At 43.8% G+C, this 27934-nt stretch overlaps 1 protein-coding gene across 1 annotated transcript in view; it reads left to right on the plus strand.

Annotated features, from left to right (window-relative positions):
- MYO1E (myosin IE) overlaps positions 1-27934 on the plus strand; it is a 199585-nt gene that overhangs the window by 153014 nt on the left and 18637 nt on the right. The window contains exons 18-25 of the mRNA XM_061180260.1: positions 4163-4261; positions 9986-10130; positions 13884-13998; positions 14211-14380; positions 15758-15903; positions 21931-22077; positions 23609-23766; positions 26407-26499. Coding sequence (XP_061036243.1) covers positions 4163-4261; positions 9986-10130; positions 13884-13998; positions 14211-14380; positions 15758-15903; positions 21931-22077; positions 23609-23766; positions 26407-26499 — 1073 coding nt within the window. The remainder of the gene's footprint in view (positions 1-4162; positions 4262-9985; positions 10131-13883; positions 13999-14210; positions 14381-15757; positions 15904-21930; positions 22078-23608; positions 23767-26406; positions 26500-27934) is intronic.

Below are 27934 nucleotides of genomic sequence, written 5' to 3' on the forward strand. Positions count from 1 at the left end.
TTCCCTTTGCTCAAGCTGGGCCCTCCTATGCCCGAGGCAGGAGCAGTTTCAATTGCCTTCCAATGTGTTTTGTGTCTTAACTTTTTCAGGAAGAAGCCTGTGTAGATATATTTTTCCCCTCCTTGTTTTTTCCTGAAATGTTAGCAGTGCCCTTCAGTTCAGAATTAGCGATTTATAATGTTGATCTTGGCTAGTCTGGGGGCAGATGGAAAAAAGAAAGCAAACCTTAATACAGCAGAGTCAGGATGGTTTTCAAATTAGTTTGAGGCTCTGTGTAGACATTTTTAATGCACTCAGCTCCTCATCAGCACACGCAGGATGTGGCCTGGAATGCTTAGCTCAGGGTTGAAAGTGAAGTTCCAAAGAGCTGGTTAAAAACAATCTGTCAGGGCTTCCGTGGTGGCACAGTGGTTAAGAATCCGCCTGCCAAAGCAGGGGACGTGGGTTCGAGTCCTGGGCTGGGAAGATCCCACATGCTGTGGAGCAGCTAAGCCCGTGCACCACAACTACTGAGCCTGCTCTCTAGAGCCCGCGAGACACAACTAATGAGCCCACGTGCCACAACTACTGAAGCCCGCGCATCTAGAGCCGTGCTCAGCAACAAGAGAAGCCACCACAGTGAGAAGCCCGCGCACCGCAACGAAGAGTAGCCCCCGCTTGCTGCAACTAGAGAAAGCCCGCGTGCAGCAACGAAGACCCAACACAGCCAAAAATAAATGAATAGATAAATAAATAAATTTATTTTAAAAAAAATTCCTAACTGCCCATTACCTCTTCAGAGAGACATGGATGGGTCCATTCCCATCCTACCAGCAAGATCCTTTCTAACCCACGGCAGACAGACAATGCTTGATCCTTTACAGGGAGGAAAAGATAAACAGGCAGGAAAATGCCCAAGCTCAAGCATTTGCTGTCTGCAAGTCCTTCTTTGTATTTTCACACTTTATGGTGCAGCCTGAGTCTTTTTTCTCATGTTAAAATGCTGTTGGGATGTAGCAGCCTTCCATTTGATCATTCCACAATATTCTGACTAGTCTCATCAGTAGATGCGTGTCTCTAAGGCATCTTGTCTATTGAATTGCTCAAATTTTTCAATTTAAGGTAGTCTGAGATTCCTCTTACAATATTATCCGTTGATGATATTCAGGCTCTGATAAGAAGCCCACTCCTCCTAAGTCACCAGTTCACATTTGGATGCCTCTTGCCATTAGCAAGCTCTCCAGTCGTTCTCTAAATCGGTTTTACTGTAATCTCTAATCGGCCATCAGAGTCATTCTTGGGACTTTTCCGTGTGACAGCTTTTCTCCTAGTTCAAGGCAGTCACCATGTTCCCCTGGGATCTTCTCTTCAGCACTCAGCTCCTCCAGCCATTCCCTCTGAAGGAGCTGGATGTGGAATCCGACGCTTCCCCTTCATGGCCATTCCCCTGGATGTGCTTAAATTGCCCTCTGCTTTTCTGAACCTGTGTCACTCACTTTCTCCTTTGATATCAAGAGGATAACAGATGGAAAATGTCTGGGGCTTTTTGCCTTCCAACACTAGTTCTCAAACTTGAATGTCAGAATATCCCCTGGAAGGCTTATTGCTGGGTCCCATTCCCAGAGTTTCTGAGTCGGTTTCTGGGCCTCCAAGTGATGCTAGTGATGATGGTCTGGGCCCCATAGTTGGAGAAGAGCTGATCTAGAGCAAAGGGCTAGACTAAGATTTGGAAAAACTGTATCCTGATGCTGGCCTATCACTGACTAGTTTGAGTGAAACGCTTAATCTCCTGAGTCCTCAGTTTCTTCCTCTTTAAATAAGAGGGTCAATCCAGAGTGGGACTCCTTCAGTCTGACAGAATGAACTCTCCCACATCTGTTCCCCCCGTCTGTCATCCTGCCTCCGCCTGTCTCTACATCACTCCTACACTCACCCCCTCACACGCCACAGTCACATCTCGTGCATGGTGACTCTGGACTCTTTTTTGTTTTACACACAGAGTAGAAGGGTGGTGTCACAGGCAACGTCAGAAATAAATTACGAGGGCTTCCCTGGTGGCACAGTGGTTAAGAATCCGCCTGCCAATGCAGGGGACACGGGTTCGAGTCCTGGTCCGGGAAGATCCCACATGCTGCGGAGCAACTAAGCCCATGCGCCACAACTACTGAGCCTACGCTCTAGAGCCCGCGAGCCACAACTACTGAGCCTGCACGCCTAGAGCCCGTGCTCCACAACAAGAGAAGCCACCGCAATGAGAAGCCCGTGCACCACAAAGAAGAGTAGCCCCCACTCAATGCAACTAGAGAAAGCCCACGTGCAGCAACGAAGATCCAGTGCAGCCAAAAATAAATAAATAAAATAAATTTATTAAAACAATAATAAATTACAAGAGTCTAGGAAGCAGAGGTATTGCTAAGGGGTGCTTTAGCCCACCCTTCCCCCTACTTCAAACTTTCTCCAGCTTCCCTTCCCCCTACTTCAAACTTTCTCCAGCTTCCCTTCCCAGCAAACCTAATCGTGAATGAAAACATCTCGCTTGCCCTCCAAATGCAAAACCTCCCTGGCACACTCTCCCCTGCTCCACGTATCCGGCTCTGTTGATCGTCACTCTAATGTGGAAATCTTGCAGTAGCTACTGGTTGGAAGTTCCTCAGCCCTGATGCTACCTTCTTATAAAATCCAAACTGATTCATTGGAATATCAGAAGCTGGAGAAATGAAGAAAGTGGTACATTTTATTCAGTAAATTTTCATAGAATTTCCCCCAGGGTGTTTTCCCTTTTTTTTTTTTTTTTTTTTTTTTAAATTACACCCCTTATTTGAATTGCAGTGAGGAACTTCCTAACATACACTCATGTAAACGGGTTTTACAAAGTCTAAGGTATTCCTTGGTCAAGTGTTGATTTGTATTTCTAGTAGGATGGCTTCCTGGGATCTGCCCCCTCATCTTGGTTCAGGTTTACTGCGTGACAGATGGTCTCACTTCATCCGTGAGTGTGGAATGTCGGGGTCCATGAAAGGGCAGTGTGCTTCGTTGTCAGGGATCACAGGGTCAGTTGAAGTTCTTGGTGGACAGGGTTACTCATTCCACAAGTTTATGGCATGTAGTTTATTTTTCTTTTCCTGTTGAAAATGTGTCTTTGTTTGGCTTTGGCAAAGTTGCCTGCCCTGGATTCTAAATAACTGCCCTAGTAGAGTTCTCAGGCCTTGACCTTCTGAGGACAGTCTTGAAAGAGGACTCCTTCTGAGGGAAGGAGATGGTATACCCAGGGAAACAGCGGGCATTGCCAGCCTGGCTGATGTTTACTGAGGAGTTGACAGCACTCCAAGAATATGCAAAAAGCAGGACATTTATTTATTTGTTTGTTTGTTTATTTTTGGCTGCATTGGGTCTTCGTTGCTGCGCACAGGCTTTCTCTAGTTGCGGTGAGCGGGAGCTACTCTTCGTTGCGGTACGCGGGCTTCTCACTGCGGTGGCTTCTCTTGTTGCGGAGCACAGGCTCTAGGCGCGAGGGCTTCAGTAGTTGTGGCACACGGACTTAGTTGCTCCGCAGCATGTGGGATCCTCCCGTACCAGGGCTCGAACCCGTGTCCCCTGCATTTGCAGGCGGATTCTTAACCACTGCACCACCAGGCAAGTCCCAAGCATGACATTTTAAACATAACAGAATATGTTGAACTAGTTGTGCTGTTGACAAAAATTTGTATAAGAAGGTTTCCTAGTGATGGAAGTTATAATGAATGAAACAATGTTTTCACATGAGGCACATTGTTTTCCATGTGATTCACGGGAAAGGAATCAATGGGTGATGCATTCCCTGCCTCAAAGCTTGGGGTGAAGCCAGTATTTGTGAAAAATGCTTAAAATGAGCAGATATCTCTAACTGGCAACCTCATGTATATTTTCCTTAGTAGAGAAAAGGCTGGTGGTGAGTTTGGGATTTGGAGGATGGGAGAAAGGAAAATTATTTTCCTGAATCAGATTTCTACCCTTTCAGTTAACCAGATAGGTGTTAATATTACATAACCTGAGGGCCAGCTCAGACTCTGAACACTATAAATTAGAATCTTTTTTAATATGCTTCCCTGCAGTGTGGAATTGGGAGTTTGGGAGGAATGGTGGGTGGGAGAACAGAGTGAAAAGATTATCCAGTAATGTCCTGGCTCCATTCTCTCCTTTATAGGGTAAAGCATCAAGTAGAATATCTGGGCCTAAAAGAGAACATTCGAGTGAGGAGAGCTGGGTATGCCTATCGGCGCGTCTTCCAAAAATTCCTGCAGAGGTAATGAACTGGTGACTCTGGACTCTTTTTTGTTTTGAACAACTTTATTGAGATATAATTCACACATCATACAATTCACCCATTTAAAGTATACAATTCATTGGCTTTTAATATATTTACAGAGTTGTGCATCCATCACCACAATTAATTTCAGAACATTTTCAAAAAGAAAAATCTCACTTCTCAAGTCATCAGCCCCCTATTCGGCCCTCACCCCTGGCCCTAAGCAGACACTTCTTTCTCTGCCTATTCTGAGCATTACTTATAAATAGAATCATGTAATATGTGTCTTTTGTTTCTGGCTTGTTTCACTTCACATAATGTTTTCAAGGATCATCCTGTAGCATATACCTGCACTTCATTCCTACTCATTGCCAAATAATGTTCCCTTGCGCCAATGTTCCAATATACCACATTTTACTTATTCATCCATCAGTTGATAGACATCACATTTTGGCTGTTTTGAATGACGAATAATGCTGCTACCAGTGTTCACATACATGTTTTTATGTGGACATATGTTTTTATTTCTTTTCGGGACATAACTAAAAGTGGAATTGCTGGGTCAAATGGTAACTATGCTTAACCTTTTTGATGGACTGCTAGATTGTTCTACAGAGTGGCTGTACCATTTTACATCACCTTTGATCATTTTTAAATTATTCGTCTTTTTAGTGTTAAGTTATAATACAGTTCTTTTTAGCATTATTTATTGTAAGTAAATCAGTAGCCACAAATATTTTGTCTGTTTAGAGTGACAGATCAGTTCAGAAATTCATGGTAATTGTGACATGAGGACGGACTGAGATTTAACTTGACTGAGCAAATTAATAGTATGAAGACAATTTTAGGAAAATATTTACAAGCTTAAAGTATTTAACCTCAGATTTTTTGTACAGTCCAAATATAAGGTTAAACTGATTTTTATATTTCCATTAAAGTGCATTTGGCAGGATCTGTACTAAATTGTTCTTATTTTGCATTGTTTTTAAAAAGGATAAAATTTAATGTCCTTAAAATATTACGATTCTCACTTCTCTAATGACTCTAAATTAGTGAAGTTCCATTGATTTTCTACATCTGTTTAATTTCCTTTATGAAAGAAGGAAGCCATATTTAGTATTTTAATCAGAAAATAATTATGTCTTCCTGGTATATGATACAGGAGCAGGATGTAAGAAATTTTTATTTAATTCAAATTGTATGTAACAAAGAGGTTGTAGGATGGAGAAGAGCTTAATTGCTGTCTTTGAAATCCAGTACTTCTAATAAAGTAGCTTTCCCTTTGGGGATGTTGTTTCTTCTGCCATGAGATTGGGATGGCTGACCTACTGCTCATCAGTGTGGATCATCATATGTGGAAGGTCAGAAGAGGCTTAGCAAAAGCACGGATCATTCCATACAATAAAGCTTCATTGATTCTGTCCCCACACATTCAAGATTGCTGATAATTTTGGAGGCTGATTAGACTAGGAATAAAATTCACTGACACAGCTCTCTGAATTAAAGGGCCCACTACACCTCTAGTGTACGCAGAGCAATATAAAAAGATGTCTTTAGGAAAGTGAGAAAATAAATTTGGAGCGCTCTTGCATCACTGTAGCAGCATCCATTTGCTGACAAACAACTGAAATGTTAATTATCAAAGACTTCGCTCTTCTTTAAGCAGATGGGTGACACTAGCTTAGAACAGGATTTCTCAACCTCAGCTATTGATATTTTGGGCTGGATGAGTCCTCATCGTGGCAGCCATCCTGTACATTGCAGGATGTTTAGCAACCTCCTTGGCCTCTACCTGCTAGATGCCAGCAGTGCCAACCCCCTATCCCACCCCCATCCCCATCTTCCCCGAGTTGTGACACCCAAAACTGTATCCAGACATTGCCTAATGTCCCCTGGGGGGCAAAGCCAGTTGAGAACCATAGCTTAGATAATCATTAAAATTTTTGTAAAACTACATTTCTTTGAAAATACCCCTTTTTAATTAAGAGGAAAAAAAATTAAATTCAGAAAATAGTGAACGAAAAGTATTTCCTCCGTCTTGCCCTAATTTAGAAAGGCCTGTCCTCAACAATTCCAAAATGTTTATAGTTTTATCCTCCTTCAGTATTTTTTCTGTACTTAAAAACTCTTTATGCGATATTTGCAGATTCTCCCTAATTGGCATTACTATTGAAAACTGATCAGATTTTTTTTAATCTGACCTTGTTTTGTTTGTTTATTTGTTTTTGAGAAACCAGTTCTGAAAGACCTCCTTCCTTCCATATTATTTAAAAACAAACCGACAAACCTGACTTCCCTAAGCATTGCTGTGAGCTCCACCGCGCTGGGGGGGAGCGGGAAGTCCACGCTTTCCTCTCCCGGCAGGAATGTCTGGGGTGCCCTGAGCGGGCTGTGTCACTTGTTTGCTGCAGCTCCTTAACTGAGCTGTGACATGACCTGGTTATAATATCTGGACCTCTCTCAAGTGCCGGGCTAGCTTCATGGCTCCACGGGTGGTACTTTCTTCTGTGCCTTACACAGAGTAAGCATTTATTGCATATCTGTTATGCCCTTTGTGTTGAGGGACTTTCACTGAAATGATTTTATCCTTGGATGCCTCCCTTCTTAGCTCTCCTGCTGTGGGCTTTTCCTTTCAGAAGAGACAAACAGGCAGCCCTGTCTTATAAAAAGGAGGCTCTTTTGATGTTGTCATATTTCTTTTGAGAGTACTGGGAGGATAATAAAAATGAAGTTTGGAAAGAAAATTTGTTTTTCGATAATAAGTATGTGTTTAGTCTCCCACTCAAAAATGGCTACAAGGCCATATATCTGTCAATGGGCAAGGAATATTTTTCCAGAGACAGTACTGTTTTCCATAAGGTGTATGAGTCTGGGGTTGTAACAGGATTTGTCCAGAATCTGCCAGTCACTGTCTCATCCTGTGATCCCCTGTGAGTAATTAAACCATCTTATACCTTTATTATCTCAGGTATGGAGTGTAGCGAGTGTCCTGCTGGCTGCCAGGATTTTAGTGTCCTTGGGGGTCAGAAACATCCTTAAATCCAAGTGCCAGCAGCTAGTGGTTTGCTGGACTGCATTTCATCTGAAAAGGAACCATTGGATTGGTCATCTGAGAGATTACCAGGAGCCTTCCAGACTAGGGGCAGGAAAGGGAGTTCTAGGCAGAGAGAACAGCCAGTGCAAAGGTCTTGAGATGAAATTTTGGTCTTAAACTGAAAATACTTGATGAAAGGAGTATAAGCTATTATCCTCATGTCTCCAGAATTATCACAGGCAACCTATTAGGCAGCGTACCATTGCCTTGTGCAACCCGTTCCCACCATTATATCCTGGAGAAAGACGAGTGAACTGGGTGTACTTACATAGTGGGAGAACATTGTACTAGAATTATGCCCTGGTCTCTCCAGTGAAGTGCAAAAGGAAGTAAGGAGGATACCAGCAAGCTTCCTGAAAGCCAAGGGGACCACCACAAGTGGTCCATTGTCAAAGGGCTCTGGAAATGCCAGGCAATTCCCATGTCTTACCCAGACCCAAACTCTCAGAGGCCTTGTCAGGAAAAGGAAGAAGAAAAAGTCTCTTCAAAACAAGTTCCTTACTATTAAAAAAAGAAAAAAGGAAAAAAAAAAACCAAATGAGAAATACAGCATTATTTTAATAGGGGGGAAAATGTGAATCGCAAAGAGCTACCTATTTGAGGTTGCACAATAAAATTACTTCGGTTTATCATTTTGATTTGATTAGATCAAGGCAGGCAGACTCGTACTCTTAGAAACTTGTCACCTTGGGAGTCTGGTCTTTTCTTTCTCACCCATACCCTGCATGAACTTTCTCCCTCATCCATTTTTATTGCCAGTACATTCCTACTTTTTCACCACATCCCCCAATGGCAACCCTGCTATCAGTCATTTTTATGTGACTTAATTTGTATAACTGACTTCACTATGCCATATGTGAAATGTATTCCTGCTAATGTGTGGCTTCAGCCAGGCATTTTCATTTTTAAGCTTTTTATCGCTAATTAGTGAATAAGAGGATTTGCTTCTCCAGGAAATTTGTATTATCAGGCAAGATGTGGATATTTAGGAGGGCCAGAGAGGGTCACTAGAATCACCTTAGTCCCAGCCAGCTAGACCCTAGGGTGTGATGAACACTGGTTCTTTCCTCTTAGGGAGCCCTGGGTCCTGAAGGCAGAGGCACTCTTCTTGTCACGATTCCCTTCTCCCCTGGATGCCATAAATCAGTCTAATCCTCATAGTAGCTTCTGGGAACAAAGGAGGACGCTGGCTTCTTCAGAGGTCTGGGGCCCATTCATTGCCTATGTTCTAGATGTGCCTGCCCATATGCCACGCCCTCCAATTTCTCACCCACACTCTCCTCTGATTTCCCCTTCTTCCTCCCTTCCTCCCTCCATCCTTCTTTCCCTTCCTTGCACCTCAAGTCTTTGGTACCTTCTGTATTTGACATTTTGTAATGTGCTTCTGTCTCCTCTATTAGATTAGCTTCTTACATAATTATGATGTTTCTAACATAGACATGTGTAGTAGACTGTATCATCTTTAAAGGAAATTTACCTGTATACCAATCCATGCCTTGTAGGTAGTGCCGCCATGAAAGAAACAGCTTGGGGTTCAAATCCCAGCTATGACACCTACTAGCTAAGTAGCCTTGAGTGGGTCTCTAGTTGCCTGTGTTTCCTGCTTTGCAAAATGGAAAGACCAACTGGATGAGGTTGCTGTAGGAATAAAATGAGATCAAGGATCTAACGCACCAAGAGTAGCACCTGATGCAGAGAGCACCCTGTAGTGTTGGAGCCCTTCATGTTCGTTCTTACCGCCGTGTTCCTGGCATTGTGTAAGGTGCCGGATGTGCAGGCTGAGCACCCATTTATGGAGCTCTTGTCCCCATGGGGGTGGCGTGAATTAACCAAATAGTAGGTGCAAACATGACTATCATTACGACTTATGATACATGCTCTGAAGGAAAAATATTATTTTCTATGAGAGAGAATAGCAGGGGGACAATTTTTGCTTGGGTCTACCCCAAAGGCCTCTCTTGAAGTGTCACTGAAGGGGAGCACCCCCTGAGTGGGAGCCGGCCACCTGAGGAGTTTGGAGAACAGCACACCTGGTAGAGGGAACAGCATGGGTGAAGGCTCTGAGGAGGGAAAGTGTTGAATGTACATGAAGAAGAGGCCATCCTCCCAGGAATGTGGTGAGCCAGAGGACAGTAGAGAGATGAGATTGGAGAATAGCCAAGGACCAGATCACCAGGGCCTCCTGACTCAAGATGCAGAGAACTCCAAAGATGAAAGTTGATCCATCGTAATCATAACAGCTGCTTATGGGGAGCTTTGTAAAACTCTTCGCATTGACTGTTAAGTGCTCCTGAGAAATCAGGGGAAATTGGTATCGAGAAAAGACCGTTTGATTTTGCTGGAGGAGTGTCATTGGTGACCTTCAGGAATGCTATTTTAGACAGTGGGAGAAAGGAAAAGCAGATTTTCTCCAGGACCTTAGCGTGGAAATGGTCAGATAAGGAAGGAGTTAGGAGGCAGCTCTGAAATGGGCGATCCGGACCCAGTGGATTTTTTGCAGTTGTCGAGGTCCATCGCTGAGCCTTGGAAGGGAGGTGAGGGGATGGCCAGGACCCTAGCAGCACCGAATGCCTTTGGGGGGTGATCCAGGCTGAGCCTGATCTTTCTCTCCCTCATTGTCCTCACAGGTATGCCATTCTGACCAAAGCCACCTGGCCTTCGTGGAGAGGGGATGAGAAACAAGGTGTCCTGCACTTGCTGCAGTCTGTCAATATGGACGGTGACCAGTTCCAGCTCGGGAAGAGCAAAGTGTTCGTCAAAGCCCCCGAGTCTGTGAGTTTCCTCGGGGCCACCCCTCTCCCCGCAGCCCCTGTCGGCCCCCTCCCCATGGCGTGGCTGGCTTCTTTTCCTCATCCTGCTGTTCATGCCTTAAAGGTGGGCTCCTCAAAGAAGCCTTTCCGCTGCTCCCAGTCTAAGTATAGGCCATTCTCCACACCCCAGAGCCCTCAGCATGGATACAAAGCTGTTTTCTTTTCTTACTTAAAGTCTCTCTCCCATTCTAGATGTCATCACCTTAAGGTCAGGGAGTGTTTTGTGTGCTTTTGTGTACTCAGAGCCTCATGAGGAAAGTGGCTCATAGGAAGAGCCCAGTAGTTATTTTTAGTGTCCAGTAGTGCCTCAGCTAATAGGTACTTCTTTGCCCACAAAGGAGGCTTGGGTAAACCTACATCCTCACCTGGGTGACACCAAGCTGGTTGTGTCACACAGGCCCAGGCTTCCTCCTTAAAGGGGGAGCAGAGCCTGGGAGTGACAATTCCCAGAACTGTATCTTGAAGACCATGAGGAAGCCTGGAAAGGACTTTGAGGAGACCAATAGGTAGAAGGAGAAATCTCTGGGCTTAAAGGACAGGGATATTTACCAGTAAGGAATTCAAACATAAAGGTTTAACAATTTGCAAACTTATCAGACCTCCACAGATGAATTTAGTGGAACTTCTTAATCTTTCCTGATGAGGGTGTGGTCACTCTGAGCCTAATGAACGTCCGTCCACAGGAAGTTCTCAGTTTGAGCAGGAACCCAACCCAGCCCCTCAGTTCTTCTGCCGCATAGCTCTGGGGCTGTGGAATGAAGAGACTTTTTTTTTTTTTTTTGGCTGCACTGGGCAGCATGCGGGATACTAGTTCCTCGACCAGGGGTGGAACCTGTGCCCCCTGCGGTGGAAGCATGGAGTCCTCACCAGTGGACCGCCAGGGAAGTCCCAAAGATACTCCTTTTTAAGTTGGAGAAACTGCTGGAACTAACCGGGGCTGGGCATCACCATTTCTTGAGGTTCCTGTAATAATCACAAGACTCCATTTCAGGAGTCTTTGGTGAATTTGGCAAAATTAGTCACCATATCAAGGGGAAATACCATGAGAACTTGCAGCGTTGGTCATAATGGAAACACTTGACTCTAGGCAAATTCTGGTCTCGCAGTGAGTTTTCTCCTTTACGATGGGCCCCATGGCTGCTCTGCCTGCCTCACAGGATCAGCCTGAGATCAGAAATGCTAATGGTTGTAACTGAATGGCTTTATGAACCATAAAGGTTGTTAAATAAATAAGTGGCACACATCGATAGAACCCATTTATGAAAAGTTTGTGGTAGCATTTTCCACTTTGAGTTATTTGTAGCTTCACAGTAATTTCATTTCCAATTATAAAATGAAAATGTTGTGTCATACACCATTAAGCAACCCACAGAACAGTTCCTGTTCTTTCTAAAACGGGATGGAGTGATTTATTGGTACAATGGAGAACTCTTCTGTTGTTTTATACCCACTTTTACTTTTTCGACTTGCTAAATTTTCACAAAAACAGCCTCAATATTTTTCATACTTTTTTTTCTGATTCAGTTGAGCTTTGAGATTTTACTTCAAAAATCAAGATTTATTTTTGGTTTTTCTTTTCTGTGTCTTCCTCCCAATTGCTTTTTACCATTGCTTGACTGTCCTCTCCCCCATGTTTTTACACACACACACACACACACACACACAAATCCCATCATCACTACTCTCTCCCCACCACCATCACTCATCCATCCACATCTAGCCCTGACATTGCAAATACTTTTACAAAAATTGGTTTTTAGGGACTTCCCTGGCGGTCCACTGGTTAAGACTCCGCCCTTCCACTGCAGGGGGCACGGGTTCGATCCCTAGTTGGGGAACTAAGATCCTGCATGCCGCATGGTAAGGCCAAAAAAAGAAAAATGGTTTTTAAAAATCTACCCTGTGATCTCGCCTTGATTTTTATAGTAAATGTGCTGAATTTACAAAATAACCCATTTGCTTTTAAGAACCTACATTAGACATCAGGCACCAGAGGGTTTGGTTTGGTTTTGTTTATTTGTTACATGTGTCCATGATTTTTGCTTTTTTTTTCCTCTCTTTCTCTCTCTCTTTTTCTTCTTGAACCTCCCTGATTTCTAACCTATATGGCTTTTGGAAAGAACCTAAAAACCAGATAATCTTTGAACTAGTCTATAGGAAGTTGGGAACTGGTTGCGTCTTCATCCTTTCTGAGTCACCAGTGTATTTTCTATGACACTCCCAAAATAGCTCTGGGAAAGAAGAAGAAAACAAGACTTACCCAGCAACCCAACACACAAGATAAGAAACACCAACGGATAACCTTCCAGGCAACCGCAGGGCTCAGATTTTAAACATTCTGTCCAATTGTTAAAAATCTTTTGTTTTGGAAATATGCTCCTTGTGCTTATTGTATATGGCACTGATGGCTGTGGAATGAAGTGCTGCTCTCTTGGTATTTTGAGTTTGAGATGTGGTTTTGACACAGCTGGGGATGTGAGAAGGAGAATCTGAGTGTCAGGAAGAGATCGATGTGGCCCCAGGGTACAGAACCCAGATAAACAAGAGACAACAAATCAAGCCCAGCTGCCTTCAAGCCAAATTCACTTGTTTACTTCTGGAACATTTTAACAATGACATTCATCGTCATTACTTTGGGTTTTTATTGGTCCGTTTTATTTTTGTTCCTAGAGAGTCATGTAAACCACTTCCTAGTGGTGAATGAGAGTTTCCCACCATTTTACGAGTTGATTAGATGCAGATTTACAGAGAAAGACTTGTACGTCGTCGAAACACCTTGGTTCACTTTCCAGCCCCACCCAATCTTAGTTCCAATGTTCTCATCTGTAAAATGGAGATAACACAAATATGTGGTTCATGTAGTTGTTGAGTGGTTGAATGGAAGAATGTGTGTAAAACATCTAGAATGATTCCTGACCTGTAGTGGGCACTCGGTTCATTACAGCTGCTTGCTGTCATCTTCGTTATTCCAGAGCTTTGTTGAGTGGGGTGCAGAAGTCAGTATTCATCGTTTAGGTGGCCTGAGTCTCAACACCTGCCAGTGTCTGATATGACCCCTTAACTAAAACAGTCTCCAGCCCCTCTTGGTGAATCTAAGTCCTAAGTAACACATCTGAAGTCCAGCTCCAGTCAGTCGTTATTATCTCTGCCCCAGTGACTCCTTGGAGATTTCTATGAGGCAGGAAGTCTATACTTTCATGGAACCAAGAGGAGGGCAGCCCTCTTTCCACTGCAGCACAGGCTCTGCTCTTGCAAAAGCTGGAAAATTCTAGTAAGAGGCTACAGGCAGCACTAAACAACTGCCTCCACGAGCTCATGTGATCAAGCCACTTAATATCCTCTTTGGATCAAAGTGGGAAATAAGTGGATAAGTGCTGAATCACTCATTTGATTCTCACAGGGGTTATGAGCAAGGCAGGGCAGACACCATCATTAAGGTCCAAGTGAATACACTCAGATCCAGCTATTTTCCACTATGTTTTTTGTTAAAAGAATATGCATATTATATTATAGTATTATAATATATATTATATTAAAAGACTATGTATATATAAAAGTTATAGTGATCACAGACACATTTTTTCACCTTTGTTTATGAATCTGAGAAGCTGCTCCCCATTATGTCCTCGGCTAAACTGAATGTCCCTGAAATACCCAAAAAAGTGATGTTCAGGTCCTGTGAATTGGCTCACATCGGTCTTCTCTATATTCACAGCTCTTTCTTCTAGAAGAAATGAGAGAGCGAAAGTACGATGGGTATGCTCGAGTGATACAGAAATCATGGAGGAAATTCGTGGCCCGGAAGAAATATGTCCAAATGAGAGAAGAGGGTATTGTAGTCATTTTGTTTCATGAATTTACCAGATCTAAGAATACTTTTGAACTTAGACGAATTACAAGTTCATTTTACTTTGCATATAATGTCGTGTGTTGAAACCTTGCATTCATTTAGAGTTTCTCTGTGCCTTCCCACACTGAGCGTTTTCCTCCTTCTCCTCGGGGACTGATCCTTCTCCCTTCTCTGCCCTTTTGGGAATTGCAGCCTCTGACCTCCTGTTGAACAAGAAGGAGAGAAGGAGAAACAGTATTAACAGGAACTTCATCGGGGACTACATAGGGATGGAAGAGCACCCGGAACTCCAGCAGTTTGTGGGCAAGAGAGAGAAGATTGATTTTGCAGACACGGTGACCAAGTATGACAGGAGGTTCAAGGTACACGCTGACTGCCCACCTCTGAGAGTCACCAAACAGATTCCTTAGTTTTAAAAATGACTCGTAATTTTGCTTTTCTGATTACCAAAACAGAACATGCTTGTTGTAGACAAATTTAGAAAATGCAGATAAGCCAAAAGTAGCCACCTGTACCCAGAAACAATCACTGTGAACATTTTGTGTGTATCCTTTAGAACTTTTTTTGGAAGGCATACATTTGTATATTTAGTTTTACAAAAATGAGATCTACCTTACATGCTGGTTTATGTCCTAGGTTGTTTTGCTCTTAAAATATGCCAGGGAGAACTTTCCATATTAATAGATGTATCAATATAAATTATTTTGTTTAGCTGCGTAGTATCCCATTCAACAGTTGCTTCACTATATTTTTAACCAGTTTCTCATTAATCTGTTCTCAGTGGGCTTTTTTTTTTTTTTAAACCATCGTAAATAAAAGGATGCAGTGAGCATCCTTTCACATGTCTTTGTGCATTTGTCTACTGATGCTTTTAGAATAAATTGGTAGGAGTAGACTCATTGGATCAAAAGATTCAGGATATAAAGTGAAGTGTTCTTACCCATTTTCCCTGAGCAAATGACTATGCAGGGCTTTCACAGAGCCACTGGGGGCCAGCTGATTTTTTTTTTTTACCTCTTTCCTTAGACATTTTCTTTTGCCTGATAAAATCTTGACCCTAATAGTGAAATATGAAGCCACAATAGCTTATGGGCCCATTCAGAGCTTTTTATGTGTGTTGGTTCTTGTTTGTTTTTTTGGTCAGGAAAAAAAATAATGAAATAAATAACAGTATTAATTTCACAAGAAGGATGATGTTGTTTTGCCAAAACCAAATCATTCCTTACAACCCGAGTATGGTACCAGCTGCTCTGGTGGCAGATTTGAATGCAGACGTGAGTGCTTAAGTCTCTAAGTAGTGTTTGAGTATAATACAGTATGTTTATATTAGATTTTTAAGGATTGTCATTGAAATGAAAATTTATCAATTTTAAAAAGTAAAAATTTCATGGGCTCACAAAATTTATATATGCATGGATCCCTGAGAGAAACATTCTGTAGCAGATCATTGGTAGGGTCGTCCTATGTGTTGGTTTGCCCTGAGACCTTAGGTGTTGTCCTGGTGGTCTGCCATTTTTGTAAGTCAAAGAGAGTCAAGTATCAGCAATTTTACATATGTCAACCTAAGAATCATGAACAATGTCCCCTTTTGCTCTCGAGGGACTTAGATGGTAAATGGAATGGCCATCCGATGGTAGTGAAAGTTCACTACCTAAAGCAGCGTCCCTTCACCTGGTCACAAATGCCCTTTGTGTGGACTGTTGTCACTCTGACACTTTTTAAAACACCTCTCCTTGCAGAGCGTAAAGCGAGACTTGCTTCTTACTCCGAAATGCTTGTACTTAATTGGACGAGAAAAGGTCAAGCAGGGTCCAGACAAAGGCCTCGTGAAGGAGGTGCTGAAGCGGAGAATTGAGATGGAGAGGATCTTGTCTGTGTCCCTCAGGTGAGTGGCCAGGGCTGAGGGCAGGGGAGCCCTGTCTCTCCTCAGCATCACCAACCGCTGTTCCAAACACAGCCTGGAGAAAGGCCCAGTCAGGCTCCCCAGTTATAAAAATCATGATGACGTGAACCCAGTTTCCTCTTCTTCCCAAAGAAGAGCTCATCTTCATGGCTCTCAGGGAGTCCCAAGATGACGAGGAAAATTTGCCTTCTGATCTGCTCCTCTGATCAAGGGATACCCAGATCCTTTGTTCCCATAAGTTTGAGAAATAAATGTAGTATGTGAAACAACCAGCACAATTGCTGTTATTGAAGTAGGGCCAATGCCCCCAAGCCCACCTCGCCCCTGTTGAAGACCTAACCCGTTTCACCAGGAAAGGCCCAAGCACAGGTGGCCATTAGGTCATCAGTACTGCTTTTTAGTTTGCTGTGACCTCTGACTGTCCTAGGTGGGAGGTTTCTTTGGACTCCTTGAAGCCCTTTATGCCTATTAATACCGAGGGGGGAGTACAAATTGGTCTCCATAATCTATAGCCCTGGAGTCATTGCCAAATGCTCCCTTCAACTCCAAGTTCACAGGTAGGGGCCCTTGCTCGTCCTGTCAGCACTACGGCTTGCTTTTGGCAGAGGGGCTTCTATGCATGCTGAGACTTCCCTAAGTCCCCTGCTAATAACTCCCAGACTAAGTTCCCTCTGATGAGAGGAAATCCTCTCAGTCCACAGAAGGCTAAGAAAAGAGGAAGAAAGGCCCCTTTGAGCCCGGTAGCTTCCTCCTTGAGTCACGTCCCTGGCCCTTCTGAGGATAGCACTGCCTCTCTCAGGGCAAGTTTCGGGCTGCCATTGCATTAAAAGCAGAGATGTTCTGGTTACTTGCGAACACATCTTCCTGGAATTTGGAACTCTTATTCCACACAGCAGACAAAGCCGCTGCTCTTAGGAAAAAGCAGGGGTTTTGTGTGCTCAGGCGTCTGATTTACCAGGCTCGAAATCCTGGCTCCAGTGTGATAATCCAAAGCAGATTTTAAGTTGTGTCCATTCTTGCCTGTGTCACTGTGGTTTCTGATTCTATCTGTTCCCAATTTTCCTGATAAAGAGCCAGGCAGTGCAGTGAGGTTAAGATGTGGTTCAGGATGTGGTAGAACTAAGCAGATGAGTCCATCGGTAGCCTTTTGCAGCCCCACGTCAGGTGGGTCTCAGTGCCATGGATTTCACGGAAACGCTCTAGGCGCTGTCGGGTTTTCCTCAAAGGTCTTTCTGAGAATTCAGCTCATGGGCCATGACCTGCTGGCCACAGTCTCCTGGCTAGCTGGGCCCTGAGGCTGCCCTTGCTGGTCCAAGGAACCCAACTGGAAGCTTCTCTTTTTTTCTTGCCTGGGGACCAGCTATACCTGGGCTAAGCTGGGTGAGCTGAAACGTGCTGTGCACACTTGGCAGTAGCGGTGGCTACAAGCCCAGGAGTCACAGCTTTGGGGCACATTTGCTGGTTACTCTGAGAATGATCGTTGTTCTTTCTATTATTATTGCCCAGGTCTGTCTGCAGCCTTCAGACCATCAAGGAGTGCTTGATCATCATATGCCTACATTTGTATCAAGCACTTTGACACTTAATATCTTATTGATCAAGTCTTTGAGGCTTATCAAGGTTTGGGATATTCACACTCAAGTTTGTTCCTTCTCTCTTTTTTTTTTTTTCCCTCCTCTCTCAGCCTCTGGGGATACAGTGTCTCATAGTAAAATCAGATTCTTTTTCTACTTTCTCTTTCGTATTCATGATCTGGACATTTGTTTCCTTGTGGCCTTTCCTTGTTAGAGGATGTAATAAAATGAGGTACTTAGCCTGAAATTTATTCTGGATCTAGGGGAAAAAAAGAGCCTGAGTCATTTAAACTTGTTATATCTGCATGTTACAGTTACTGAGCCCCAATTTGCGAAGATTAATACCGTTCCCTCATTTCCTTCAGCCGTTGGGTTAGGCTAGTAATCTAAACCAAGTTAGGAATGCAACCACGTGGGTCGTGGAGTGTGAAATGGATTGAGTAGTGAAATGGAATCCAGAGTAGAGATGGATTGTGGTACCAGGAGAACGTGTGTGTGTGTGTGTGTGTGTGTGTGTGTGTTCTCAATGTATTTCAGTATTGGCATAGAGAAAAATTTTAACAGTTGTCTAGCTCTTCGGGAAGAAAGTTGTAACGTGTTTTGAACACTTTAGGAGGCTTACTTCTTGACTGTTGGCTGGAATGACAACCTAATGGAGTCTTCTAGTTCAGACTATCAAAGTGTCCTACAAGCTTCATCTTTCAGCCCATCCCTAACTCTTACAACTACTGGGAAAGCCAAATTGGCTCACAGCTCCCTATTCAAACAAACCAACCATACAAAAAAAATTATGGGACAATATGGGGAAATGTGAACATAACTAAATATTTGATACGAAGGATTTATTGTTCATTTCTTTATGTGTGATAATGGTATTGTGGTTATTTTTATTTAAGGAAGCTTTATCTTTTAGAAATACAGACAAATATTTAAGGATAAAATAATATAATATTTATACTCTGCTCTAAAGTAACCTAGCTGGTGTGTGGAAGTGGGGGGAATGAGACTGTAGATAAATTTGATTGTCTGTGACTTGATCATTGTTGAAACCTCCTGACATGTGGAGGTTCATTCTGCTATTCTGCTTTTTTAGATATTTGAAATTTTTCATAATAAAAAGTTTTTCCTAATCCTTCAATAGACATCATATTTTTAGAAGTCTTTACCTTTTTGTTTTTTGTTTTTATGGTTTGTTTGGTTTTTGTTTTTTTTTTTTGGCTGCATTGGGCCTTCATTGCTGCGTGCAGGCTTTCTGTAGTTGAGGAGAGCGGGGCCTACTCTTCGTTGCGGTGCGTGGGCTTCTCATTGCGGTGGCTTCTCTTGTTGTGGAGCACAGGCCCTGAGCGCAGGCTCAGTAGTTGTGGCACACGGGCTTAGTTGCTCTGCGGCATGTGGGATCCTCCTGGACCAGGGCTCGAACCCGTGTCCCCTGCATTGGCAGGTGGACTCCCAACCACTGTGCCACCAGGAAAGCCCAAGAAGTCTTTACCTTTTTATAAATGGTAATATATCTAGTTGAATTATAATTGAAATTTTAAGAAAAAGGTTTTTTTAACTTACAAGAAAAAAAATAAATTAGACCCAATAGCTCAGAGAGCAACAAACACTACAGTTACTCAAAGGGCCAGGAAAATCCTTATCTAAATAAAAGTTAGACCAAAACACTGACATCTGCATTTCTGCCTTCGTTGAAGACGTGGTGAGACTATCAGGAGGTGACCCACTGATACGCAGGTGAGACATCGGATTTCCAAGGCTTTGGGGATTCTGCTGACAGAAGGCCCAGAATGAATTTTTGAAGGATCCTTCAAGAGCTGCTTCTTATCCAAGAACCGTATACTGACCTGGCCTCGCTCTTACTTGAAAAACTCAATTTGCTGGCAGGGTGGCCACAAAGTTCAGTAGCCCATGTTCTTTGCCTTCCTGTCGTACGTGATGAGATTGGAATTATAAAGTCTCCTATGTGGGGTTCTCTCTGATGAAGCTTCTAGACCTCCTCGTCCTGCCAGCTGACCCCCAGAGACCTAAGACCAAAAGCTGTGGGACTGCCTGTCTGCTTCGGTAGATTTTCCGGTACTTGTACATACTGGGGAAATCAGCCTGGAAGAGGGGGCTTTAGACAGAGGCTCCAGCTGCCCTGGGCACGACATTCTTGCCTAGACTGTTTCATTGCCTGATTGCCCTAAATCTCTGGCAAGAAGAACAGGCTGCTACACTGCTTGTTCAGCTGACCTGACGCATTCCTGAAATCTTGCCTTGCTGTGGCTTTTGAGCTTTTGGAAACCTGGAATTTATCTATGTTTTTGGACTGATCACCTACCTTGTGTTCAGCTCTGGATCTGAAGGTGAACGAGACATAGTCCCTGCCTTAAGGAGCTCCATCCCGTCCTGGAAGGAGGAGCAGGGGCCCTGAGTAAACATGGGGCACACAGCTTACAAGTGTTGAGAGACTGGTATCCAGGATACTCCTGGGACACAAAAGATGGCAGTGAGCCTTTCCCCTGGGGTCGGGTGAAGCTTCTCCCAGGAGGCCCGTGCTGAGGCCTGACACCACATGTATCTACACTTCCTCAGAGAGATTAATGTAGGGTCCCCAACTGGTGCCACTGGTGTCTCTGGGTGGTAGAATTCTGGATAAGGTTTATTTTCTTCTTTTTTTTTAAACTCTGTAGTTTTCAGTTTACTAAGAGGAGCATCTATTTCATAAGCAGGAAACATTTTTTTAAAAGGCTGAAATAAAGGCAGGGGCCATCCTACCTGAAACTGCCTTTTCAGCTTTAAAAAAAAAAAGTTTACCCAGGGTTTTGTAACTAATATTTTTGTGAAGAAGATCTTGGTTAAGGGAGTGAAACAAGATTTTCTAGTGTTGTCAGCAGGACAACAGTAAGCCACAAAGGCGAGAGGATAAAGAACCAGTAGTCAGCCAAACCAGGGACTAGGAAAGCATCTTTCAACACGGCCTACTATGCCAATCGTCTGTAAGGAATTGCAGCTTGAGCATGTGAATAAGACGGGGGTGAAGTCCAAACATAAGTCTGAGTTTTTAGGAAAAAAAAAATGTAAAAGTTTTGTTTTCAGATCTAGGAACCTGGGCTGAGGAGAGGGGAATGAGTTGAAACTCTGGCCTGGGTAAAGATGATTTCCTAACTCTCTGACTCGGGTCACCAAAGGGAGGGGTTTTTGAATTTGATGGTTGAAGTCAAAGTATCCAAACAGCCTCTTCTCATTTCCAGACTCATGCTGATAATTGACCTTGATGTTTTGGCCTGCTTGCTTTATTTCTTTTTGATCATGAAACTTCTAATACATCTGAGCACATTAAACTACTCAAGGTTTCCTGTGTTGGACTCATTTAATAACCCTTTTGAATAATCACTCTCCTGCCTAAAGTACAGCCAGGCAAACAGACATGCCCAGACATGAGTCAGGCAGCTGAAATGGGAGTATCACTCCACCCCACACACCAAAAAGTGGTGCTTCTTGTCTGCCTCTTCCCCGTTGTACACCCTCCTTCCTAAAGCAGAGGTCTTCTTAGACCTGTGCTAGGATGCTGGGGCTTTATTTCTTTAATTCCATATGACTTGGCAGAGCTGTTGTGAGCAGTTTTTACACAAGTGCCTTTTGGAGTTTTGAATTGCTGTCACTGAAGTGATTAAGACAATTCCAGACTTTTCATCTGCCTAGAAACAGGCAGATGATAGGAGCTTTGCGGCCACACCTTCTGAGGTATATTATTCTCACACTTTAAGAAAAGATTCCAATTCCGAGTTTGGAAAAGTTCGTGAACAAGGCGGTATAGTGGAGATTGTGAGCTGCCCTGTAATACCCATTCTCTCCTTTCCATGTTAATAGCTGGCAGCCCACCCAGAGACTACGTTTCCCAGGCTCCCTTCACCTAGGTGTAACCAAGTGACACAGTGCTGGCCAATGGGGTGTGAGCAGAAATGACGTGTACAACTTCCTGGTCGTACCTGTAAAGAGGAGTAGACGCCTGGCTCCCAGGCACTGTAGAACTGTCATGTTGGCCCTGAATTGCTTTTACACATGCTCTTGAGTGACAGGGATTAAAGCACTGGTTGTCAGGGTCTTCATCACAACAAATCCTGGTGCAGGTAGCATGGTTGTGATGTAGCGATGTTTGAAAACAAACTTTTTTTTTTTATACAGACAAATTGTCCTTAAATTCCTGATTTTAAAAGTCATGTGAGAGAATATTTCACTTATGCTTTTGGTGGGCTATAAACTTCTTTTAAAAGCAGATTTTAGTGACTTTATTTTTGAACTTCATTGTGTTGTGTTTTAAAGATTTTCAGTTATTACAGTGAGAAAGACGGTAGAAATTTAGTGCTATTTTACAGGATTAAAAAAGGAGTGGAAAAAATCATGGAATAAACAAAACTGCAACTTTCATTAAGTCTTTCCAATCTCTTTGCAGTACTATGCAGGATGACCTTTTTATTCTTCATGAGCAAGAATATGACAGTTTGCTTGAATCCGTCTTTAAAACTGAGTTCTTGAGCCTCTTAGCAAAGCGTTATGAGGAAAAAACCCAGAAGCAGCTACCTCTGAAATTTAGCAACACGTAAGTTGGGATCTGGGGCCTTGATCTCACTGTTGAGGTCCAGGCTGAGAGGAGGGGAGGCCTACGGGGTGGGGGGGATGGGGTCTGACTGGCTTGGGTGGCTCTGAGGAGCCCTGGGTGCCTTGGCTTCCCCCGTGGACTCTTAGGGCCTGCAGAAGACGGTCTGGATGGTTGCCACAGGCTTTGAAAACGTCACTTTTGCATTTCTGTGAGATAATGACTTCATTGGATGGTGTATTTTATCCTTTGAACAAAGGTCACCAACGTGAGGCCAGGAAAAGGCAGATTTTATATATCACCAATAAAAGAATATTTTATTTAGCAGAGCAGGCAGAAGTAGTGTAAGGCTGAAGCAGAAGAAAGTGATTGGAGTGGGAGCTTAAGTTCCCAAGATCAATGCGTAATACAGCGTGTTGGTGGGGCATTTGGAGACTTGGGGGCTGTGGATGGCTGGCGTCTTGTGTCTGGGCTCTCACCTTCATTTGCTTTAACAACATTGTCTCGCGGACCAGACACTGGCGGATTGTTGAACTTCTAATCTCACGTTTGCTGAGTGAGTTATTTGGCTTTTTTTTCCTTCATAATTTCCCCATCTATAAAATGGGGATATCCTCTCCACTCTTCCCACTTACAAGGAAGAGGCCAAAGTAAAGCCTTAATCCCATAAGGAGGGGACCTTACCATAGCTCATGCTGCTGTGGTTCCAGTGAAATAGATACCGGAAGCAGAATGAATTCATTACAGCTTTTCCAAAGAACAATTTGGCCATGAGTACGGGGGGCAATTATTTTTGCCTGGGAATTTGTGATAAGGGAATAACAAAAAAAGGAAGAATATAGCCAAGCCACTCTATAGAATAGGCGGCTACTTGCAATTATGATTTTTCTGTCTTACAACATGAAAAAATATAAGGTAAAAAAAGCAAAATATGAAATTGCATTATGTAGGCATATAGGCAATGTGGAAAATAAAAACTGGCTGAGGAGTTTTGCAGTGGTGAGTAAACTTCCCTTTTATTTGGGTCTTGGTTGCTAGTGTTGTCTTTTTCCTCCCTGGGGTAGGGGTGAGGGTGGAGGAATCGAACTTAAATAGTAGCCACAGTCTGTGCAAAGAAGACGTGAGCTCTCTGTGTCTGGCATCTCTCAGTCCTCCACAAACACAGACCTGGGCAATCAGAGAGAAGCACAGTGACATACCTCAGCGGGTGTGGCCTGGTGATTGGCCTTTCTTTCTGTTCCCGGGGCAGTCCCACCTGTACCACTTGACAGAGTGACAATGCACCTGTACTGGGGTACCTCCCTCACCAACTGGTGTCTCCCAGGGGCTGGACCCCAAATGCTCTGCCTCTGTCGGGGAAACCCACGGATGTCATGCCTGTCCGCCAGGCCCGGTGCTGGTTCCGACGATCCAGCCTTGCCTTGTTTTTATAGCACGTTTGCCCAGCAGCACAACGCCGTGCTGGGGTCTGTGAGCCGCACTTTCTCACTGCTCCATCCCGAAGTGTTAATTCCAACAAATATGCTTGTCGCAGGCTTGAACTCAAGTTGAAAAAGGAGAACTGGGGTCCCTGGAGTGCAGGGGGCTCCCGGCAAGTGCAATTCCACCAAGGCTTCGGTGACCTGGCCATCCTCAAGCCCAGCAACAAAGTGCTGCAGGTCAGCATCGGACCCGGGCTGCCCAAGAACTCCCGTAAGTGTTCATGGGCCCCACAGGCGGGACCACTGCTAGGCTTCTGGGCTTCCCGCCTGGCCCTCCCTCACCCTGCCCTGAGCCAAACTCTTTTCCTACCAAATGCTCATAACACTGCACAGATCTGCAGGGCAAAGAACCAGTACTTTGACTGCTTCCTGTGGCTGGGGTTTGCTTCAGATTGAAACATTTCAGACTAAACCAACATCAAGGCAAATGGGCAGGTTAAACCTTTCTGAATGACTTTGTAGTTATGGGTAGTATTCCTGGCATTACAGCATGAATTGTGTTTAAAACAAATCAGTTTGCTGGCTTTACATTTCCCAGCTCTTTCCAGTCCGATCTTGTCAACAATACAAACCTCATCCTTTCTGTCAATTTTATTTTTTAAATAAATTTATTTATTTATTTATTTATTTATTTATTTATTTTTGGCTGCGTTGGGTCTTCGTTGCCACACACGGGCTTTCTCTAATTGCGTCGAGCGGGGGCTACTCTTTGCTGCGGTGCGCGGGCTTCTCATTGCAGTGGCTTCTCTTGTTGCAGGGCACAGGGTCTAGGCGCGTGGGCTTCAGTAGTTGTGGCACACGGGCTCAGTAGTTGTGGCGCACGGGCTTAGTTGCTCCGCGGCTTGTGGGATCTTCCCGGACCAGGGCTCGAACCCGTGTCCCCTGCATTGATAGGCAGATTCTTAACCTCTGCACCACCAGGGAAGCCCTTTTCTGTCAATTTGAAAGAAACTGACCACATTTACCAGCTCCCTACAAGGTTTTGCTCTGTTACTGTGCATCACACTTAATACCGCCCTCCTTCACTGTCAATTGCTTCATTAGAAGACATACATGCAGTAACTCACAGCACAGTCTGACTCCTTTACTGGCCTTTGATTCTTTTTCTATTTATAAATGATATTTATAAAATTATATTAAGGCACAGTATAGAGTAATTACATATGCTATGTACTCATATAATGTAGATATCTTTACAGAACGCAGCCCATGTGTACGGTTGATGAAGAGTATGCCAGGTCGGGAATTCCCTGGTGGTCCAGTGATTAGGACTTGGTGCTTTCACTGCCGGGGCCTGGGTTCGATCCCTGGTTGGGGAACTAAGATCCCGCAAGGCACACGGCCAAAAAAAAAAGAGTGTGACAGGTATAAAATAGGCCTTTATGACATCTGTCTACAAGGCGCACATTGGCACGTACTATATAACTCACTAATACAGTACAGAGAAATAGCCACTCAGAAAATGTTGGTATATATCTGCGTATCAGTTGGTATTTGCGGAAGACAGCACATTTAGGTGGGATTTTTTTAAGAGACTTTTACATAAAAGGACTCTTTGCAGGGGTGTTGGCAGGGTTAAGGGAACAAAGTTGGGACTCGGGCAAAGAACAGCAGGATGCCACTATTACCCCTAAGGATATAGGTACAGGAGACCCCAGAAAAGAATCTGAAAAAGAATGTATATATATCAGAGTCACTTTGCTGTACACCAGAAACTATAAATCAACTATACTTCAATATGGGGAAAAAAAGGAGGAGATACCCCAGCCCCTCTCTACTCTGGCACCCCAGTCTCCTGCCGGTTCCTCCCACTGACCAAACCCAACTGGAATGCAGAGGCCTAGCACGCCATTGGGCTCAGAACCCAGGGCACAGAGCACAGCAAAGGAGAGCTGCAGATAACCAGCAAGATGTGTATGAGCAATGCTCAGCTAGGCCTCAAAGTGAAACGTTGTCTAATACGGTGTTTTATTTTATCTTCATGGGGAAAAGGGGGCAGGAAGGGGGGACACCCTAACCTGGCCTCCTCCCCTTGCCCCAGGACCTGAGACCCAGCTCCTCTGCGTTATGCTGTCGTGCCTTATCACTTCCTGCTCTTCTCTTTACTATGAATTCCCTCTGCACCCCTCTTCCAGCTGGTTTAATCAGCTTCATGTCCTGAAGCTCCTTCACGTCCCACTCGAGACCTTGTTTACTGTGTTCCTTTCCAACACATAGTCTCTGCAGAGATCTCGTCTGGCCCCCAGTGGCCCTGCCACCCCAGCCCTAATTCTGGCCCACATGAAGCTCCATCTGGCCCTGCTTGTTTTCTAACACTTGCACGTCTGTATCCAGGGTATCAGTCTGCTTCTACCCTTCAGGGTCTCTGTGTTTACTTCGAAGACTGTAGAACGCAAACTCTGGCGAGAAAGGCTCTGGACGAAAGCAGAGGTGCTGGAGCGGCGGTGTCCTTCACGCCAGTGACCATGATGTGCAGCAAACACAGCCTCGGCTTCTGTGGTGCTGTGGTCAGAACATGAGTGCGAACATTCAGATGTCTCCTCTGTCTCTTTGCAAAGTCTACAACAATAGAAACCCCTTTGTAAGCTTATTAATACCTCTTTGTAAAGCTATTGGCTCTGACATTTCAAATCCCTCCCTCCATCACATGTCCTCCAGCCTCTCCCATCCAGTAGCTGCCAGGACAATTCTTCCCTCAAACAGCCGTCTCCACTGCAACCAGTCTCCTGCAGATCCGACGGAGACCTGCGTTCCAAACTTCTCAAAAGTTTTCCATAAGCAAAAAACCATCGGGAGCCATAAAACCAGCCAGTAGCACCGATTTTAACTTTGTCTTGCTGGTTTATTTCAGGTCCTACCCGAAGGAACACCATTCAAAGCAGAGGTTATTCCAGTGGGACTCACAATGCCAACTACCCAATGAGAGCTGCCCCTCCGCCACCGGGTAAGCCAAGCATGCGCCATAGCCTAGACCCAGATGTGTAAAATACCATGAAGAAACGCATTAGCCAATAAGTGCCCACATATTAGCCAGCCGTGAGCCATTTCAGTGCCACATGGACTCCTCCCAACACAATGGCCCTACCTGTGACCCCAAAATCCAGGGAAGGTATGTATGAGCTAGTGAGAGTGCGCTGTGGCTGAGTTAGCGATTTGCATTTCCTTACCTGGCAGTGTTACCTCCCTTAAGAAAGGCTTTGTACATCAGTAAGAGGAAATAGAGCCCCTTGTCCATGACAACCAGAATGTCGTCAGCTTTTAAGTTGTAGGACACCGCCTCTATGGAAATTGGAGTTTGCGAGGTATAACCCCACCACTACTCAGCTCCAGGCAAATACCATGACAATACTTTGCAACTAGTTAACAGCTGAGTGAATAAATAGAAAGTCTATTCTTAATCAGATAGAATCTAGGAGAATTGCGCCAAGAAATAAAGTAATATCTGAGAGAATACAAAATTGATTCAGAAAAATGTTTAGATCTTATGTTTCATTTTTCTCATTTTTTTAAATGATAAAAATATAGCATGCAAGTCAAAATCCAAACCCAAATAAATGTAAGAGGTTTTGCCCTTAAATAAATCTGTTTAGTATTGGAAGAGTACTCTCAAAACTCACAAAATGTTTTTCCATCACTCACAATTCAGTTAATAAGAAACTGTCCCCAGAATGTTTGATGTTAATAGGTTTAGGATTGTAGGTCTGAAAAGGGTCATTTTGGGACCACACTTGACTCAGATCATCCCAGACAAGGGAATTTATTTGTAGCAGTGTCCAAAATAAGCAGTAAAAAGCATTTCTTTTGTCTCCTGCTCTGGAATCTCACAGTTGCATGCTAAAGTATGGACAACCATGCCTATCAGTGAGAAACTAATTCTCATCTCTTTTGGAGTCCCCATCCTGCCTGGCCCAGCTGTCTTTCCTCCCCTCTGCCTTTATCCTTGAAGAAAATCCAAGCACAAAATAACCTAAGAGAACCAGTGCAGTATTTTGTTACTACTTATGCACCAGCCGCCCATGCAAAATCCTGGCCAGACCACCTGGAAAGCTCATTTGCCTCAGCTGTGTTGGCCACAGTCGGCTCAGACCAAATACCTGACCTTGAGCACAGCTCTCAACCTCTGTATGTGACAGTTTCTTCACCAATAAAATGAGGCAATTGGACCCCAATCCCTTACATCAGTACTTCTCATACTATCTATGGTGAAGGATCAAGGGCTTGGGGGTTTTTTTTTGTTTTGTTTTGGGTTTTTGTGGGGTTTTTTACTTAATTTTTAATCCATCACAAACTATACTTTTGTAAGATATAATAAAAGTTACTAGAAGAATGGAATTTTAAAAGCATTCAAAATATAAGCCAAAATTTCTTATTAGATTCAG

The sequence above is a fragment of the Eubalaena glacialis genome, chromosome 2 (assembly GCF_028564815.1).
Source record: "Eubalaena glacialis isolate mEubGla1 chromosome 2, mEubGla1.1.hap2.+ XY, whole genome shotgun sequence".
Lineage (NCBI taxonomy): Eukaryota > Metazoa > Chordata > Mammalia > Artiodactyla > Balaenidae > Eubalaena > Eubalaena glacialis.